At 45.3% G+C, this 19,081-nt stretch overlaps 1 protein-coding gene across 7 annotated transcripts in view; it reads left to right on the top strand.

The window, feature by feature from the left end:
* Positions 1 to 17,248, top strand: part of WDR91 (WD repeat domain 91) — an 18,456-nt gene extending 1,208 nt beyond the window's left edge. The window contains exons 2-15 of one of the 7 annotated variants that reach the window (XM_065044482.1): positions 646 to 825; positions 2,981 to 3,188; positions 4,037 to 4,162; positions 6,197 to 6,321; positions 7,928 to 8,105; positions 8,334 to 8,492; positions 10,585 to 10,784; positions 11,234 to 11,384; positions 12,772 to 12,866; positions 13,207 to 13,375; positions 14,161 to 14,269; positions 15,120 to 15,232; positions 15,990 to 16,187; positions 16,924 to 17,248. In XM_065044482.1, coding sequence (XP_064900554.1) covers positions 6,227 to 6,321; positions 7,928 to 8,105; positions 8,334 to 8,492; positions 10,585 to 10,784; positions 11,234 to 11,384; positions 12,772 to 12,866; positions 13,207 to 13,375; positions 14,161 to 14,269; positions 15,120 to 15,232; positions 15,990 to 16,187; positions 16,924 to 17,088 — 1,632 coding nt within the window. In that variant the 5' untranslated portion in view covers positions 646 to 825; positions 2,981 to 3,188; positions 4,037 to 4,162; positions 6,197 to 6,226 and the 3' untranslated portion in view covers positions 17,089 to 17,248. Of the gene's footprint in view, positions 1 to 645; positions 826 to 2,980; positions 3,189 to 4,035; positions 4,163 to 6,196; positions 6,322 to 7,927; positions 8,106 to 8,333; positions 8,493 to 10,569; positions 10,785 to 11,233; positions 11,385 to 12,771; positions 12,867 to 13,206; positions 13,376 to 14,160; positions 14,270 to 15,119; positions 15,233 to 15,989; positions 16,188 to 16,923 lie in introns of all 7 variants that reach the window. The other 6 variants (XM_065044445.1, XM_065044448.1, XR_010468615.1 and 3 more) reach the window with 6 other exon arrangements.
* The last annotated feature ends 1,833 nt before the right edge of the window (positions 17,249 to 19,081 follow it).

A 19,081-nucleotide genomic window follows, 5' to 3' on the forward strand; every position in this document is an offset into this window, starting at 1 on the left:
TTTTCCCCCTAATGCCTGTCTTGGCCATCAGAAATCACTGAACGGAAAGTTGATTCCCACACTACCGTTCTGCCTTACTCATATTGCAGAAATGATTTTTTTTAAGAGACAGAATGACAAAAAAAAAAAAGATTGCAAACTTTTATGCCATGCCTTGTTAGTAGATGATGTTATTCAAGGTAAAAGTACTTCAAAAATTGCAGTTTTCCTCTTTCCATTGGCTAAATACATTTTTTTTTCCCTTTAAAAATAATAGTGTTTTCCAGATGCTGCACTTGAGTTGTCAGCACTTAATCACATTCTTCCTGTTTCTTCATTGTCAAGTGACTTCTTTTAAGAGAAGTGGAAAGTTTTGGTTACTTGCAAAAAAACTGCACCAACTGTGTTTAACAAAATGTGATCTTCTTGTTAAAATATGCTTGAGTAGGTTCCTTCATGTTTATTTCTTATTTGAAAGGTGCTGTGGAGTGGAAGAGTGCTAATACAAAATGCAGAGTGTTTCATGGCTTAGGAAAATAGCTAATGCATTAGTGCATTGTAGTGGGTTTTGTGCAGTTAAAGCTTCTCAGTTTTAAGTTGCAGAAAGTCTGTTGTTCTGGCAGAGCCCCTATGTGACCACAGCCTTGCCTGTTTTGCCCTCTCTAGGTAGATAAGATAGTGGACCAGCTGCAGCAGTTTGTTCAGAGCTACGATCTGACTGCCCTGCGGGATTACTGGAGTTATCTGGACCGGCGCCTTTTCAGCCGTTTGGAAGATGTGTACCGACCAACAGTGAACAAGTTGAAAACCAGCTTATTCCGATACTACCTTGTCCATACTGTTCAGGTAATGTTTGATTTTTAGGGTTCTGTTTTAAAAAAGATCCTGGTCTCTAAAATCAGAGCAATGAAATACCCATATGAGCCTCTTGACAGGTCTGGTGGATAAGGGACAAGCAATTAATGTGTTGTGTATTTGGAGCGAAGTAAGGAATTTGATGCAGACTCGCCTGACAAGCTTAGGGATAGGGAAGCTCAGGTGGGACGGAAATGTGGTTAAGTGGGAGCAAGATACCATAGAATAGCCTAGGTTGGACGGGACCTTCAAAGCTCATCTAGCCCAACCCCTTGCAATGAGCAGGGACATCTTCAACTAGATCAGGTTGCTCAGAGGCCCATCCAGCCTGGCCTGGAATGTCTCCAGGAATGGGGCATCTACCACCTCTCTGGGCAACCTGTGCCAGTGTTTCAACACCCTCATTGTGAAAAAAAAATTAATCTTCCTCACATCCAGCCTGAATCTCCCCTCCTTTAGTTTAAAACCATGACACCTTGTCCTACCACAACAGGCCCTGCTAAAAAGTCTGTCCTGATCTTTCTTACAGGACCCTTTTAAGTACTGAAAGGTTGCAATAAGGTCTCTCTGGAGGTTTCTCTTCTCCAGGCTGAACAACCCCAGCTCTCTCAGCCTGTCCTCACAGCAGAGCTATTCCATCCCTCTGATCATTTTTGTGGCCTCCTCTGGCCCCTCGCCAACAGGTCCATGTCTTTCCTGTACCGAGGGCTCCAGAGCTGGACACAGAACTCCAGGTGGGGTCTCACCAGAGTGGAGTAGAGGGGCAGAATCACCTCCCTCAACCTGCTGCCATGTTCCTTTTGATGCTGCCCAGGATACGATTGGCCTTCTGGGCTGCAAGTGCACATTGCCTGCTCATGTCCAGTCTCTCATCCACCAGAACCCTCAAGATCTTCTCCGCTGTGCTGCTCTCAATTTCATACTTGGAGATGAAGGCAGGTCCCTCTCAGGATGGTTGTATTGGTAGCTCAGTCCTGCTCAGCTGCTGCTAATAACTTGGATACTGAGAGAGATCACAAGGTTTGTAATCATTTTCTTGTGTGGCAGAGGAGGACAAGAATAATTCTCCAAGCAATCTTGCTAAATTGAAGAAACAGGTAGAAAAAGGCCCCAAGTGCCTCTATGTAGGTAGAAGTAGTCAGCTGCTCTGATGCAGAATAAGGAGCGATGGAGCAGGCAACAGCAGTGTAGGGAAGAGCTTTACTGAAGTGCTGGAGATCAACAGGCAGGATTGTCTGTATTCCTTCCACTATAACCTGCTCGCAGGACTCGGCCAGGCCTTCCAAGCACCACAGTTCTTAAAGCATCAAGGGAGTTGGAGGGTCCAGAGGAAAAAAAGGTGACTTGAAGTTGGTGGAGTTGAGTTTTAGTTCATAAGAGGTGGGAGAAGTGGGCTGCAAGTCTGTTCGAGATAATGTGAGAGAGAAAATGAGTGCATGTTTTTTGTTTGCTTTGAATAGAACACAAAATAATGAGCTTAAAATGGAGGAAAGGTTATCTTGTTGAAACCCTAGGAAAATCAATGGAATACAATACATAGGGAGGGCTTTGGCAAACAGCATAGACAGGAATTCATGTTTCATTTCTTACCGTTTAGAAGCAATGTTTCTCCCTTGTTTACATTCCCTGTCAGAAAATATTAAATGATGGGTGTTGGAGGAGACAAAATCAATGCACATTTCTGGAAGCATGTTTTTTCATGTTTTTCATGTTTTGTTTTGCCCTGTGCTTACCTTGAGGTGTAACCGTCCTGGCTGAATGATGTATCAAGTGGAAACCTTTTCAGGCTACATCTGCTGTAAACTTGAGTAATTTGAAATACACCTTAGTCCTGTGTATAAATGCTCACATCTTACATCAATGCACAAACTGCACTGGTTTAGCTAGAAAACAGCGTAAGTGATCAGTTTGATTTGCCTCAGCCTTTGAACAAGACTGGTGACTAGAAAGAAGGTCAGATTAAGTGCATTAGTGAGCTTCTCCTAGTGTATTTAAAACTCTCTTGTTTCTATATGAATCTGTTAACTAACCACTTGCTCTATTGGGTGGTGAAAGTAGTTGTTAGTGTGTTCATAATGCAGAGCCTATGTTCCCATGCGGTGGCATGAATGGAAGTGTGAGCCTTGTTCTTCTTGCTGTGTTTCAGAGCGGCCGCAATGACAAGGCGCAGGAGTTTTTCCTCAAGCAGGCCTCTGAGCTCCAGAACCAGGTGGAGTGGAAGGATTGGTTTGTCCTGCCCTTCCTCCCTGCCCCAGACTCCAACCCCACCTTCGCCACCTATTTCTCGCGCCAGTGGGCAGATACGTTTATCGTGTCTCTGCACAACTTCCTGAGTGTCTTATTTCAGTGCATGCATATCCTTTTTTGCAACTAATAGTTAAATCTCTCTTGGCCTGGTGTTACGCTTACTATTAACGCTGGTGCCAAGAATATATTAATAGTATTACAGAACATGTTGCTTTCAGGTGATTGTTTAGAGCCAAGACTTAATAGGAAGCTGGTGTTTACCAGAGGATGTTGGAATAGTTATTGTTCAATTACCTGATTATATGTTATATTCCCTGAGCACAAACAATTGTGGTTGTTGCTAATGCTGAACTCATCCCTGTGCTAGTGACTACAAATCTTGTGTACATCTCATTTTGAAATGCTTTTCCTCTTTGCTTGGCACAGTGCAACACAGGCCTTCAACCTTGGGTCATAATCCATAACTGAACTAGCATCTCCTGTTAGACCCTTCCCTGGGTACATAAATCCACAACATTGTCTAGTGACAACTCACTGTAATAGGGCAGTTTGGTTCAGAAAGAACACCTCTTGTTCAACACTACCAAGTTCTGACCTTGTTTGTTTCCACTGCAGCTGGAATACAGCTTATCTTGAACTGTTTCTTCAGTGTACACTAAGGCATTAACATGATCTGTCTTGTCTTCCACTTCTGACATGTAAAAAGGAAGAATTTAAAAATCCTTGCAAAGCCCAAGTGTGAAGTGGTTCATGCAACTGTAAAGTACAAAGAAAGTACAAAGTTAGCTTGTGTAGCTAAAATATTACTAGTCTTCTGGCGTTGCACTTCTTGCTGGTAGTTTGGACAGGACAACTTTGCTGTCTTACAGGCAAACGGCCAGTACAAAACGCTGACTTTTAGTACTCAGCCAGGTGCACACAATTTCTTGCCTTGGTTTTCTTTAACGTTCCTCACCAGTTCCAGTCATTTTGAACTTCGAAGCTGAATGCCTCAGGAGCAGTCTCATACAAGAAGAAAATGAATCGTTGCGGCATAAGGTCAGAACTGAAGTCACTCTTTAGTTGCTGACTGCATGAGATCGTAAGTTTTGTAAAATTGGTTCCACCCATTCAAGAAATTTCAAACTGTTCAGTGCAGTTATTCAAAGACAGATTGTTGTATGAGTCCTTTGTTATTTTGGTTTAACTTTCAACTGTCTCCAGCAGACTTAGAGTTGTGATCATATTGTGAAATGTCTGTTTAGGATATTACTGTCCCTCTCCCTGTGCTATTGGAGAGGTGGCCGGACACCGTGCAAACTCCTTTCCTGCTATGCTGTGAAGTCAGGCTGAAACTAATGTCAGGTTAAGGGTGTATGTGGCTGACCTTGCATGGAAACTTGTGAATAGTGTTGTCATTTCCAGATTTTATCTGGTGGAGCAATAGAAAGGGGCAATAACTTCTGGCAAAGAGACAAAACCTCTTACTGCTGAAATGGCCACATAACTATGGTTGCAGTGCACTTAAAGCAATTTAGATCAACTAATGGAAATGTTATCAATGTCTGTTTCCCAAATAATGACCTTACAGTAAACTGTAAGAAGGGCTTACCAGTTCAGACAGAATGTTGTCCAGCTCCATGTCTTGTTTTTGACAGTAGCACACAGATAACACAGGCTGATCCTTTTGCAGTGTAATTTCCTATTAGATATGGGAAATCTACAGTTGAAGAACTTTCAAAACTACAGATCACATGGGGATGATCATGTATGAGCAGAAAGCCTTGTCCATGTAAGCAGGGCTCTAGTTTCACTTCCTCCGCCATACCAACTAAGATCTTTCTTTGTATGAACGCGTCAGTAAAATAAGTTTTGTGCTTTACCTCCTGTGTTACAAAACACGTATTTTGTGCTTCCTGTTTCAGCTGTTTTGGTAGCTGATCAACACTGTTCCAAAAATGTTGAAGTAAAACAGAATAATTGATTTCAAAAAGGAGGCTTTTTGGTGGGGGGAAAAAAGTGAGGTTTGTCACTGTACTGTATGGAGTCAGTGGATCAGGTAAACTTTGACAGGAGGGTTCTACAAAGGTGGTCGGTGAATTGGGACAGCAGGATAAGGTATGTTTTGAAATAGAGCTCTTTCGTTTCCTCCAATTTTGTATTCTGTACTTTAAATCAAATTAAAGCTGTTTTTTGTTTGTGGTGTGTTGATTGCTATAATTTAGAGTTTGCATAAGTATTCTCTGGCAAATAGGCAGAGGTAAAAACCAGACTTTTCTTTTTGGAGAACTGCTCAGGTCAGAAAAGGAAGCAGCTACCTATAGAATACAGGTTTAAATTAAAATGGTGTGAATAAATACTGAATTTGGTGCTAGCTGAAACTAAGTAGTGATTCTGATTTCACTGTTGAAACAACGCAAATATGTGAATAACAAACTGCATTTCTAAAGCTCCATTTTCTTGTAATTTCTTTCCTTAAATACTATGATAAAAGGAAAAAGGAGAATTATTTCTGAAAAACAAATTTACAGAAACAGCAAAGCCTGAGGATCACTTTATGTGAACAAGAGTCACAAGTGTAAACCACAGAAAGCTGCATCTTGACGTTCCTCTCTGCTGAGAGGAAGATGTCTCTCCATCATGTGGAGATAAACCTCACTGCCATGCTTGGGAGGGAGCTGGGCAAGGTGTGGAGCTGGGTTTCAGAGCGACCTGGTGGCGTTGCCCTCCATGCACCCTGCCAGCTCTCCAAGCCCTTGGCTGTGGGAAGGAGACGACCTCCTGGGCTCGGTGCCCATACATTGCTGCTGCAGTCATGTGTGTAGCCCTGGCCTTGAACCGCCAGTGTGGGGAGGCTGATCAGCTCTGCCCTGGCTGCCTCTCACCTCCCAGCACTGTTCCTGTCCCTCAGCAACAGCCCAAGGAGATAAGAGAAGGGTTTTAAGTAGGCTTGTTTCATTTGTGTTAAGTACCGATTGTTTTGATTACTTGGACTAGCATGGTGGTCAGCCAGTTGAGCAGCTTTCTTCGCTCCCCACCCTTCTGGGGCTGTTGAAATAAAAGGACTAAACAGCAAGTGGGAAGGAGGTTAATATCAGTGACCTTCTGTTTACTTGGCTCTCTTCTCTCCTTGTAGCTGTTTGCTTTGCAGGCTGAGTCCTCCCGCATGAAGAAAGAGGAACTGGAGGTGGAACAAGCGGTTGTGCATCACAAGTTGCCCGCGTATGTGGCCAATATGGATCGACTTGGGGACTCTGAGCTGTGAGTGCCTGCTGGGGACAGGCTCTGCTGCTTTTGTTGGGTCAGGGAGGGTCCTCAAGGGTAATTTCCTTGTTCCCTGCCCTGGGAGTCAATGCAGAAAGACATCCAGGCAGAAATCGTGGTGACCTAAGTGGATTTAATGGGGGAATTCATGACTTGCTTCAATTAAACTGTTCTGTGGCTACATCTATTGTATTCCTATCTGTGGAAATTAGGCAACATATAAAGTGATAAACCTTGTTTAATTGTTATCTAAACTCTTACTTTTCCCCTAGTACACAGCCATGTAAAGCAAGCCTATGTATTTGAATTTATTGTGTTATTGAGATTTTTTTTCTCTTTGCTTTAAAAGGATCTGAAAGCAAATGTAGCTTAGCCACAAGGTATTAATAACACTGCTGGGGCTTTGACTTTCCCATGTTCTTCTTCCACTCCTATTCAGACAGGAGGAAGATGGTTCAAATGCTGCTGGCAGTGACAAATAGAAGCTGTAGCAGAGACAACATATGAAGTCTTTGTTTTATTCTAAAAAATGCCTGATTAAATAGACCTAAGTGTATGATGAACTATCTTGATAACTGCTCTGCACTTCTTGCACAGGACAGGCTATGGAGTTGCATTTGAGTTTTGTTTTTTTCTTTCTTTTGACTACTCTGTGGAAAGTCTCACACATCGGGGCGGGGATGCGAGGGATGGGATGATTTATTCCCATGTTTGTTTTTGTCCGTTTATACTAGGAAAACTTACCTTAGAAGTGTCATTTTTTTGTGTGTGCAACTTGTCTCTTAGTCTGGTGACCAGTTTTGGTTGCTTTTTCCTTGTCTTTGCTCAACCCAAGGCCCAGTTTTGGTAGAACAGTTCCTTCCTAGAAGAGAGGATAGACACGGTGAAAGTGATTGTATTCCCCTTCCCCTGGGTGCTGCTCTGCTCTCAGAGGAAGCTGCAGCAGAGTGAGGTCAGACATTTATGTTCTGGGAAGCAGCTGCTGCTCTTGGTGTTGTGGGCTTAGGAGGGAGGTGGGTGTACTCATAGCAATGGACCTAAGCTTCCTTATTTTCTGTGGGCCCAGTTTTTTAGATATTGAGGACCTGTGTTTTAAAATTGCTGAACATGACTTGCTGAATATCTAAGGGTGTTCAGTGAAACACTGGATACTGAATACCTCTTGATTTAGGTCTGATTTATGCCTTGAATTGGAAATCCTGGCTGGATAGGGTCTTTGAAGATCTGAATTCCCTGCCTTTCCCTTAGGGTCTTTGTAAACTAAGCAAATAGAGTGGAAGGGGTTTGAGGTGGCCCTACAGGCGATTCAGCAGCAGCTGGGCCCACCGTCTCAGTGGCATCTCTGATAAGTGAGCTTTGGTTACAGTAATTATAGTGATCTGCTCCAGGCACTATCAGGATGTTTTAAAACATTTTTTTCAATGCGTAGTGGTCCATCAGCTTGGAAAGGAACATCTGTCCTCTTGTGGTTCATACTGCTGGCACTTTGCTTGTTGGGTGGTCTTTGATCAGGTTGTCTGACTGCACATTCATAATTGTGTTTGGTGGGGTTTTGTGTGTGTGTGTTTGTGCTGTTGTTTTTGTTTTGTTTTGTTTTTTTTAGTGATATGACCTGCAGCCAGAGGAGTACTGCACATTCTCTTCAGTCCCGGGGAGGCTTTCTGTCCTCTTTTCTCTCCCAAAGTAAAAAGGGCCCTTCCAGACCAGCCCATCCAAGTGGGGCTTCTCCAACGCAGACTGGCAGTATGCTGCTAGGGAAGAAAGAACCAACAAATCACCAGGTAATTCTCAGATGTGTTTGGATGTTGTTTACTATCCAGGGAATTAACTTGTACAGCACTCCTCCAGGTTTTTGCTTCCACCTGAAAAATGCAGCACATGAACAGCTGCTGTTTTCTGGGGGCTTGTGGAGCCCTTGTGGGTCCTTGGTTTCTTTGCCTCCTCTTTTGCTCTTTGTCCTGCAGCCTTGCACAAACATAAGTTTGCCAAATCATTCCTCTGCCTTCCAGAGTGCCAAAGCAAAGGAAGGAACGGTGAGCTGTAAGGATGGGAAGAGCCACTTCAGTGGGTTAGTAGCAGCTGAGTCAAGTTCCCTGCAGCAGCGGCAGAAGCGCTTGCAAGAGCACGGGAAGGAAAGGAAGGAACTGCTGTCGAAAGGGACCTTTCAGGTACTGGGCAACACTGCTAGGCTGGGAAGCGGAGGGCTGATATTTCTGTAGTTTGTTTGTGCTAGGTGGCAAAACAAGCACAAATGTTCCCATTAAGCTTCCAAACTGCTACTCAGATCTAACTGTATCAAAGGTTAATCTCTGTAGTTAATCAGCGCCTTCCACACTCAGTTTACTTCTGTGTCCCCAGAAGGGAGTTGGTATTGATGTTTCAAATGGAAGAAGAGTTGTCTTTTGTGATGATCTGTTCAACAGCTTGGTCCTGGGGAGGGTATGTTTCATCCATCTTAATGGTCATGTTAAAATACTGTGTTATAATCTCCTTTTCTTAGTGGCAGTGGGCGTAAGTCATCTGTCCCACCCAAGTGATTTATCCTGATTTGCACAGTCTTTGTGTGGGACAGATAAAAATGGATGGAAAGTTTTCCTGGATAGGAGTGGAAGTATCCTTCATAGCAACATCTGTTTTTTGGAGTTTTTTTGTGCTATTTGTTGCAGTTTTGCCTGGGGGTGTGCCCTGCTTTCTAATCTAATGAAATAATAAGACTGTGTCCTGGATTTTAACCACTGAAAGTCAGCAGACTACATCTGTTCACATGTGTATTGTCTGGCTTTCAGCAGCCCTGTGGTCAGAGGATACAGAGCCCAGGAGGAATGATGTCAGCGTCTCAGCCATGTTTATTATGGCTGTATGAGATGCTACCTTGAGGTAGCAACAGTGCTGAGGGACTGTTGCCTGTCAGCCTGTACGTGTGGCTGTTCTGTGTGGGGGGAACACTGCTTTAAAAGGAGATGTTTCTCCACCACTGAGCATTCAAGGCTCTATGAGACCTTTTTGCTTTATGGCTTATCTACAACACTTTAATTAAACGGTGGCCAGAAAATTGCAAAGCCCAGATTCCTGATAAGAATCCTTTGACTTTGCTTTTCCTGTGATGTTCCAGGTTAAGGCAGTGTTTTCCTGGCTTTGTAGGAGTTGCTTCTGATGTTATAGGGGAAGCTGATACCATTTAGCTTTCTGTTGTTCAGTGCACGTAAGCAAAATAGAAACTGAAAGGCAGCACTGTTTCTGAGTGCCATTCCTTGGTGGTTATCTCCCCTCATTAGCTAACACAGAGGCATTCTTGGAATTATTTCCCAGTCTTTTCCAGCCTTGTGATTTCAGATGATTTGATTATGCAGTGTTTGACTCATTGCTCAAGATGTGAAGCTGCTATAAATAAAGCAAGATGTGTTAGAGAACAGGAGTTCATAGCCATCAACACCAATACCATTTTGGGGCACTTTGTCTTCAGAGGATGGTTTAACAGAGGAATGCTTGCAGATGTTTTACTGGCTTATGTGCCATATCTGCTTCTTGTTCAGCTTCTGGTGGCAAGGGAAAACTAAGCTGCTTTCGAACCCTGCTGTATGCTGCAGTGCAGATCTTGTCTCATTCAGGTATCTTCACCTCCTAAAACTCTGTTTGTATTGTCTGCCCTGTCAAATTGAGTTTTAAGCTTTTGGACTCATGTGTCAACTCTGTTGTTGTCATCAGTCAATTGGCTGCAGTGGTGGTCCCAGCACACATGGACTAAATCTGTGGCACACAAGGATAATCCATCTATTGGGGATCACCATCCAACAAGAGTATTTGTGCAGGTTTACTGAAATGCATATTATAAAGATTTAACTTGTATTGCTGAATGCAAGAATTCCTTGAAATATGTTGATTTGCCTGTGAATCTGTTCTAATGGCATCAAAATGGGCCTCTGGTATCAGCTGGGGTATGCCAAGCAGAGGTGTTGTGGTTCCTTTAATTCTTACAGGAAAGTGTGTGGCTGGGCACGTGGAGCGTGATATAAAGGACTCTACAATCAAGAAGGCCATATTAAATGGTGCAGTTGTGCAACACACTATCCTTGTATTCAGAGGATCCCTGGCAGAAGGGGCATTGAGCTGACAATGCTTCTGTTTCAGTGCACCTTCGCTCTTTATTTTTCTTTATTTTTCTTTCCCCCTCCCCACCCCCTCCCAGGAGGCTGGGGTGGCTGAAGAGCTTGATCTGGAGCTGCTGCTTCCTTGTATTTCACACAGGATTTCTTCCTTCAGGGCCCAAGTGCTGAGAAGAAAACAGATGTTAGCACTGCTGAGACAGAACCATGCTCAGAGCTGAATGCTGAGCAAGCAGAGACTTCAACCAAAATGCCTGCTAGCGTTGCAGAGCCTGTGGGAGTCCGACAGGAGCAGCCTTTCATTGTCCTGAGCCAGGAGGAGTATGGGGAGCACCATTCATCCATCATGTACTGCAGGTAGGGGACTGGCAGAAGACGGCTTTCTCATGGAAGCCTCTCTAGAGGACCAGCTGCGTCTGGTCTTCTTCTCCCAGCCTCTGTTCTGTTCAGCACATTGTGCACGTACTCTCAGTTGTAGGGCAGTCAAGTTGCTGTGACTGAAAATAGCCTGTAGCTTGTGCAGTGAGGATGGACAGAGATTTTTGTGATTGAGAGATACCATCTGGGGAAGAAACTCCCTGGGAAAGTAGGATGGCATTGCTTAAGGGCATTATGCTTTGCATGTGGAGCTTGGTATGCTTCCTTGTGCCAGTTATTGTGGACTGAACAGGAAACGGTGCAAGGAAGCTCTGATTCCTGCAGAAGTAATTGGTGTGTGGCCATGAGACCACGGATTACTGGGGTATCTACCTGCATCTAAGAACTTTAAGGAGAAAAATATCCAATTAGTTTTCTTCTACACATAGGGTTGATTGTTCTGGACGGCGAGTGGCCAGCTTGGATGTCGATGGGGTCATCAAAGTCTGGTCTTTTAACCCCATAATGCAAACTAAAGCTTCATCCATTTCCAAATCTCCATTGCTGTCTCTGGAATGGGCAACCAAGCGTGATAGGCTGGTGAGTAGCCTGTGTGTGGAGACCCAAGCGTCATGGCAGATGATTTGGGACTGTGTTGCTACTTCTAGACAGCTGCATTGTGGATAAGATCAGGCCAGCAGTTAGTTTCCACTTTAGTGGGACATGGGGAACTGAAGCCTGTAGGGTCTAAGAAAAGCTAGAGTGGGGAATGTGCTCTTTGTATTGAGCAATGAATTCACCACTGGTTGCTCCAAAACAGAAGTTCCCAAGCTGCAGTGTGGTTACAGCTGCAGGATAGGATCAGCTCCTTTAAGAGAAGTATCTCTCCGGGCAGAGCAGGCAGCCCGTTGCAAAGGCAGGCAGAGACAGCCTGGTACAACAGCCCATGGGAGCCCAGCAGCAGGGAGTTGTGGGGCTTTATTCCCACCCTTTCTGCTTGTGTGGGTGTGAGAAAAGCTCTGTGGTCAGTATTATACTGGTGCCTTATGAGTTGGGGGTTGATGTGTGCATAAGGAGCTTGGGGCTTGTTTAAATATCATTACAGTTTTAATGTTTCCTGTAGCACTTTAGCTCTGTTGCTAGAGAGGAGCCTTAAATTATATGCATTCTTCTGAGTCCTAGAACTGTTGCTAGTGTTTCACACCCTCCCTTGGCAAAGAGAGAGGGCTGTGTGAGAAGGCAGGCCTGCAACTGAGGGAATATTGTTTGCATTCTGGCACTGATGTTGTGTTGTTGCTGCCCCGAAAATTGCACCTGTGAAGATCTGGTGCTGCAGCTTGTCTCTTTCTTTTCTTTTACTCTTAGAAAGGAAGTTGTCCATGCAGTTATTCTGATGTTTCTTCTGCTTTGTTGAGTGTTTCTGCTTGCTGATAGATTCTTCTTTCTGAAGTATATGGGGATTCAGCAGCAAATCAGGCTCTGAAGTGAGAAGGATCTGACTTGCTTAATTTTCTTTGATGCATCCCTCCATGGTTTTACTTTTGATTTAAATTGTAGCACCACTGATAGAGCATGTATGAGCCCTCCTGAATTATTTCCTTTTCTCCTGGATGAAAGGAATTGGCTTCTACTTGTTTTTTTTCTTAAACTTAGATTGCTAGTTCTGCATTACTCTTCCCTTGCTCCCCTAGATATTGAGACTCCACATATGGTTTGCATCCTATAATGTTGACCCATAATCTAGAAAGTGGCTTTTATTCCACCTTAGTGCCTATCAGATTGTTTTCTCACTGCGAAGCAGCTTCTGTGAGTCTAGGGTAGTCGTACTCAGCATGATATGCACAGAAAAACAGGATGTGCCCGAATGGGGTGATGCTTAATACAAATGCATAAATAGGAAAAAAAAAACTTTGTGGTGTTGGTGGTGGTTGGACAGCATCACTACACTCACTTGCGCTCCTTCCATCTCCTCCTTGTTGGTTTCAAGCTGTTGCTTGGCAGTGGGGTCGGGACGGTTCGTCTTTATGACACAGAAGCGAAGAAGAATCTCTGTGAAATCAGCATTGATGAAGACATGCCCAGGTAATACTGATTTTTATATTTTTTTTATTATTTTTTTTTTAATATATAAATATAAGTGTTGTTGGTTTTGACTGTGAAAAGGTGGGTGAACTCTCAATATTCCTGCTGCTTTTGTGCAACTACAGGACTGTTCAGCCTTCACCCAGAGGGTGGTCCATGTCTGAGCAGTGTAAAACTGCTCAGTTAAACAGGAGACACTCAAATTCTGTCTAAACACACAGATCCTGCCTTTGCTTATCGTCCACCCAGTCTTGCAGTGTCTTAACAGGAGAGCTTGTGGTCAAGTGTTGCACTTGAAGCAGCTGCTAGAGAGAGGGAATTCAAACTGTTTGTGTTTCAGGATCCTCTCACTTGCCTGCAGCCCAAGTGGCGCCTCCTTTGTCTGTTCTGCTGCAGCCCAGAGCCCCATTTCCCATATGGACTACTCAGCCATCAGCTCTGGGGGCAAAAGCATGAACCAAGTTCCTGGGAAGCTGCTACTGTGGGACACTAAAACGATGAAGCAGCAGGTATTTAGTGGGTTTCTTTCCTTTCTCAGTCAGCTATCTGAGAATGAGTGTTTTCTGTTTTAATGTGTAGGAGGCCTCTTTCTAAATTATGCTGACTTTCTTTTCAGTAGCCTTCTATTTTCCCCACTTCCTCCTTCCACCTCTATCATATGCAGGATAAAAATGTTCTAAGTAGCTTCTGCGTCTGGGTGGGGATTTTTTGTTTTGTTGGGGTTTTGTTTTTTTTTGAGGGATTCTTCAAAATAGTCTGTAGCCTTGTCTCTATCCTGCCTGCACAGTTTGTGACTGGAAATCTCCCAAGTGGACTGAATGATGCTTTGCTCAGGCTTTCTCCAGTTGAGCTATATTGAAGGGATTTCTTTGCTGCTATTTCCCGTGCCCTCCCTGTTTTTAAGTGATGTGCTTCTTTCAGAGACTTCATCTCCTGTTATTTTCTCTATTTTTCCTTTTAGATGGGTCAGCTTCTGGCAGGGAGTCCTTGTCCTATCCCTTGCCCTTAAGAAATGCTGTCCCTGACGTGTAGGAGAAAGCAACATACTCAAGCTAATGCCTGCCAGAAGCTGGTTTTGCAGCCCTGAGGCCAAGGCTGAGAAAGCTGTGGCTTGGCTGAGGTGAATTGTTGGTTTGGTGTCCCAGTAAAATGCAGCTGCCAACCTTGAAGTCTGTAGTCATGAGAGGTGTAGGGCTCTGAAGTGGAGGAGTTCTTGCTACTAGATACAGTCTTTCCGCACTCCTCAGCACCCCCAGCTCTGTTTCTCAGCATTAATGCAGACTTTCCCTTCCAGCTGCAGTTCTCCCTGGAGCCTGAGCCCATTGCCATTAACTGCACAGCCTTCAACCACAACGGCAACTTGCTGGTCACTGGTGCTGCAGATGGAGTTGTTCGTCTCTTCGGTATGTTGAAATTAAGCAGTGAGGTGGCCCCTTGGTGTCCCTAGCTGGCTGCCCCTAGCACCCTTCTGCCAGCAGGGAGGCAGCTGTGGGACATGCCTGAACATCAAAATGGAAGCTATTTTCTCTCCTCCACAATAGCTCTCAGAAGTGAGTTGACATAAACTTTCCCTGAGGGACATTGGCTGGAGACCCTGGTAGTGCTGCTGGATTTATTGTTTCCCTCTTGCTGAGGAGCAGATTTAACTTGCCCTTGAGCCATGCGGTCTTGGCTGTGCTGTATAGCAGTACCACTGCCAAAGGCTGAGTCTTGAGGAAAGGAATTGATATTCAGCTTTCCAGTTGAAGGCAAGGGCTTCGCATCAGTCCTCCTTCCCTGAGCAATTCCTGTTTCTCAGGTTTTCTCCTCTTCAGCCTGGCCTTGCAGTAAAGGCAGTTTGGGCTTCCCTTCTCTGTGAATGAAGGATCTGTTTCTGGCCCAGGCACTGAGCCGAAGGCAGCAGTCCTGGGTCTGTGGGAGGACAGAGCTGGCAGCAGCTGTTAGGGTAGACAAGGGGAGGAGAAGTAGAAGAAAGGTGGCAGTGGGGCTTGGATGCAGAATGCCTGCAGTTGGCAGTAAGCATGTGAGCAGCCCTGTAAAGCTGGAGGAAGAGGTGACTAGTTACAGTCAGTGATTTTTGTGGCCAGTGTAAAAGCCACATGTTGGAGAATAAGCATGGTGTGCTGGGATTGGATTGGGCTCCCCAGGCTGGTTTAGAGGGCTGGGACAGAGACCTCATTGAATGTAAAGGGCCTCTCTCTCTTCATCTCAGCTCTGTGTATGAGTAGTGTTCAGTACTGGTTCTCCCCTCAGATATGCAGCAGCATGAGTGCGCCATGAGCTGGAAGGCACATGATGGGGAAGTCTACTCCGTTGAGTTCAGCTATGATGAGAACACAGTCTACAGCATAGGCGAGGATGGCAAGGTAGGCTCTGGGTGACCTTCTACTGCTCAGCTGGCAGCAAGTTCCCTTCTGGAGTCCTCCATATAGTGGGGAATAGCAGTAAAAATACCATCAGAGTCTGGAGGATCTGGAGGCTGCTAACTGTAGCCTTACATGTGCAGCACTACCCTGCTGTATGCAGTCTCTGCAGAGACAGTGGCTAGAAAGTGTATTAGCAGCTGGAGCTGTCTCAGACCTTGTCTGCAAATCTTACTGTTGGTGACATCTGCTTCCTAGAAAAGCCATGTGAAAATGGCCTTTTTATGCCCTTGAAATCACATTTGAAATCTGGGATTCACCAGGGAGTAAGTCCTTGACCACTTTGCATGAATTTCCTTGCCAGGAGCTCCCTGTTGCTTATAATAAAGGCTTCAGTTTCTGCAGTTTCACAGTCTTCAGCAGTAGAGAGGTGTGGCTTAGGGAGGGAGGCTGCCTGAATGTGTGGGTCCTTGGCTGATGAGATTTAAGTGAATTCCCACCAGGATCCTGCATGCAATGTGGAAGGACACTTAGGCAGCAGTGCTCAGGGAAGGTAGGGCATGTGTTTACCTGGATAGCAGACACTATTAGTAGCCTTTGCAGCCTGTGTTTTATAAACATAGCCACTTAGATGCAGATGTCAAAACACCATATTCAATTTGTGAGGAGTAGGCACTTTGCTTAAAAACAAGGAATGTCCCCTCTACTTTCATTCCAGTCAGTTTAACTATTCACTTTTGTCATCTCTTTCTTCTTCTAGTTTATTCAGTGGAATATTCACAAAAGTGGCTTGAAGGTGTCTGAATACAATCTTCCCAGTGAAGCTACAGGTCCTTTTGTTCTGTCTGGGTACAGTGGCTACAAGCAAGTCCAGTTTCCACGAGGAAGGCTTTTTGCTTTTGACTCTGAGGGCAACTATATGTTGACATGTTCTTCTACTGGAGGAGTAATTTTTAAGGTAAGTCTGAGAAGTGATGGGAAGTACTCCTACGCATCCATACAAGCTCTTGTTACAAGGCTGCAACATCAGCCAGTGGAAGTTCTCAAGCAGTACCTACCATTCCCTGCCCTGTGAAAATTGGTGCTTAGTTTCATACAGTGTGCATTTTAGCCATGTGTGGTATTAAGCAAGAGTTAGAACCTTCTATAAGTATTTGGCCCTGTGTATGTAGCTGGAGTATGTGTGTTCCTTGTTCTTAAAGCTTAGCTGCGCCAGTTTTCCTTAGTGCCCAAGTCCCTAGGACAAAGTTGGTGGTTTTGTTTTGTTTTTTTTCTTAATACATTGATGCATGTCAGTTCAATGCAAAATGTGCGATTGTTGACTGATGCTCATCTTTAATCTGCCTTGTGTGCTTGCTGATGTTATGTTAGTCCCAGACAGATTTTCTCCTCTTACTGTATACTGAAAGGAAATGAAGGGTAAGGCTGAATGGTTCCAAGTACTCGGAGTTCTGTGCCACAGTAACAAGTGGTTACTGACCACATGCCCCTTGCCTGTCTCCTCTTGAGTCGATGCCCATCAGTATAAGTCATTGCAAGGCAGAGGAGATGAAATTTTTACTGATTTTCTGCTTAATTATGTATGTATGCTGATGGGGAAATGGAGTCTGTAGCAGGCTTTGACTTTGCCTGTGGGTGCACTGGCCCTACCACAGAAATGTATCACAAAAATGTATCTTATGCTTTCATTTTAGTTAAATGGTGAGGACAAGGTTCTGGAGAGTTGCCTTTCCCTAGGAGGACACCGAGCTCCTGTTGTCACAGTGGACTGGAGCACAGCTATGGACTGCGGGACCTGCCTCACTGCGTCTATGGATGGGAAGATTAAATTAACAACCTTACTGGCTCAGAAGTCTTAACCTGGACAGTGGTGAAGGGAAAGAGTAAGAGACTTGATGAACAGTGTTAACTCCATGGGAGCAAACTGCATGGGAGAGAATGCAAACCATAGTCCCTCTTCACAATGTATATTTGCCTCTTGACAAAAATTAAATATATTTGCCAAACTGTGCAATAGAATGCCGATATGGGACCAGATCACTGGGAGCACTGAAAAATAAATTTTCGCTGACCCATTGTGGCAGCTGGACTTCCTTCATTAGGGAGTCTTGACAAGCACGTGGCTAGAAGGCTACTGAGATGATGTGTTAGGGGTTCTACAGCAGAAAGTGAGGCTGGAGGAGACATGCACTGTGCATGGTGACGAGATGGCTCAAAGGGGAAAGGCTGTTGTGAAACTAGAGTATTTTTTCAGTATAACACTTGTGCTTGTTTTCTTTTATTTCCACAAAGAGAAAATACTCCCTTGCCCTTGATTCTTGTTCCTGTGAAACATGGAGGGTGGCCGGGGCAGGGATGAGCCCAGAGGGTCTCCTGCGTGGAGGAAAGACCCATGTGCACCCTTTCGATGGGTGCTTCCAGCACTGACACTTGCACCCTGCGGGGAACCAGTGCAAGACATGCAGGAATGAACAGAATTGCATTCGGTCAGATGGGCTGCGTTCCCTGACGCTACCTGCTGCCAACTAGAGAAGAGATGCTGAGTCAGGCTTTTTGTAATGCCGGTGCTGGAGTTCAGAAGCTACATACCGCCTAGCAGCGACCTGGTGGTGGACAGGAGGAGGGAGGGCCAGAACGGTTCTGGTGCTGTCTCGTGCTCTCTGTCACTGGAGCTGTCTCTCTCCCTGCACACCCCCAACATCAGGGCAAGTGCTGTGCTCAGCTGCTGCAGAGGAGTTGAGCGGACTGCTAAGCAGCCAGATTTCATCTGCCTGCACATCACCACAGAGCTTACTGCTGCTTGTGTCCTTGGCCTTCATGGGGAGTTCACAGGACTGTTCCTGGGTGGAGGTCCCATTGCCAGTTATGTGAAGAGGGGGTGCTGTTTCCATTTTGAAGATACATTTGGTATCTTCTAAAGGCTGTTTTTGTTTTAGAGCCCAGAGATCCCTTAACATTCACCTTTTGGCCACCTGGGCACACTGCTGGCTCATGTTCAGCCGGCTGTCAGTCAACACCCCCAAGACATTTTCCACCAGGCAGTTTCCAGCCGCTCTTCCCTGAGCCTGTAGAGCTGCCTGGGGTTGTTGTGACCCAAGTGCAGGACCTGGCACTTGGCCTTGTTGATCCTCATGCAGTTGGCCTCTAGCCCAACGGTCCAGCCGGTCCAGATCCCTCTGTAGAGCCTTCCTACCCTTCAGCAAAGCAACACTCCCACCCAACTTGGTGTCATCTGCAGACTTACTACAGGTGCACTCAAGCCCCTTGTCCAGATGATTGCTAAAAGACATTAAACAGAACTGGCCCCAATACTGAGCCCTGGGGAACACCACTCGTGACCAGCTGCCAACTGGATTTGACTCCATTCACCACAACTCTTCGGGCCCGGCCCTCCAGCCAGTTCTTTATCCATTGCGGAGTACACGCATCCAGGCCATGAGCTGCCAGCTTCTCCAGGAGATTGCTGTGGGATACGGTGTCAAAGGCCTTACTGAAGTCGAAGTACACAACATCCGCAGATTTCCTTCATCTACTACTAGGTGGGTCATCTCGTCGTAGAAGGAGTTCAGGTTGATCAAACAGGACCTGCCTTTCATAAACACACGTTGACTGGGCCAGGCCGCACGGTTCTCTTGTACGTGCCGGAAGGAGAAGGGAGGAGGCCTCGTCCTTTCCTACCCAACCTGTGCTGCGCTGCCGACTCCTGCACGCTGTGCCCACCCTTGAGAGCACACAGAGAACACTTGGGTACCCACCACCTCGCATTTCTAGGTCTTACAAGTTCAGGCTTCAAATGTTGAGATGTTTCCTGCTAAGGCTGGTGCTGGGAAGCAGCCTGGGAATTCCCAGGAT

Source organism: Columba livia, chromosome 1 (assembly GCF_036013475.1).
Source record: "Columba livia isolate bColLiv1 breed racing homer chromosome 1, bColLiv1.pat.W.v2, whole genome shotgun sequence".
Taxonomy (NCBI): Eukaryota; Metazoa; Chordata; class Aves; order Columbiformes; family Columbidae; genus Columba; species Columba livia.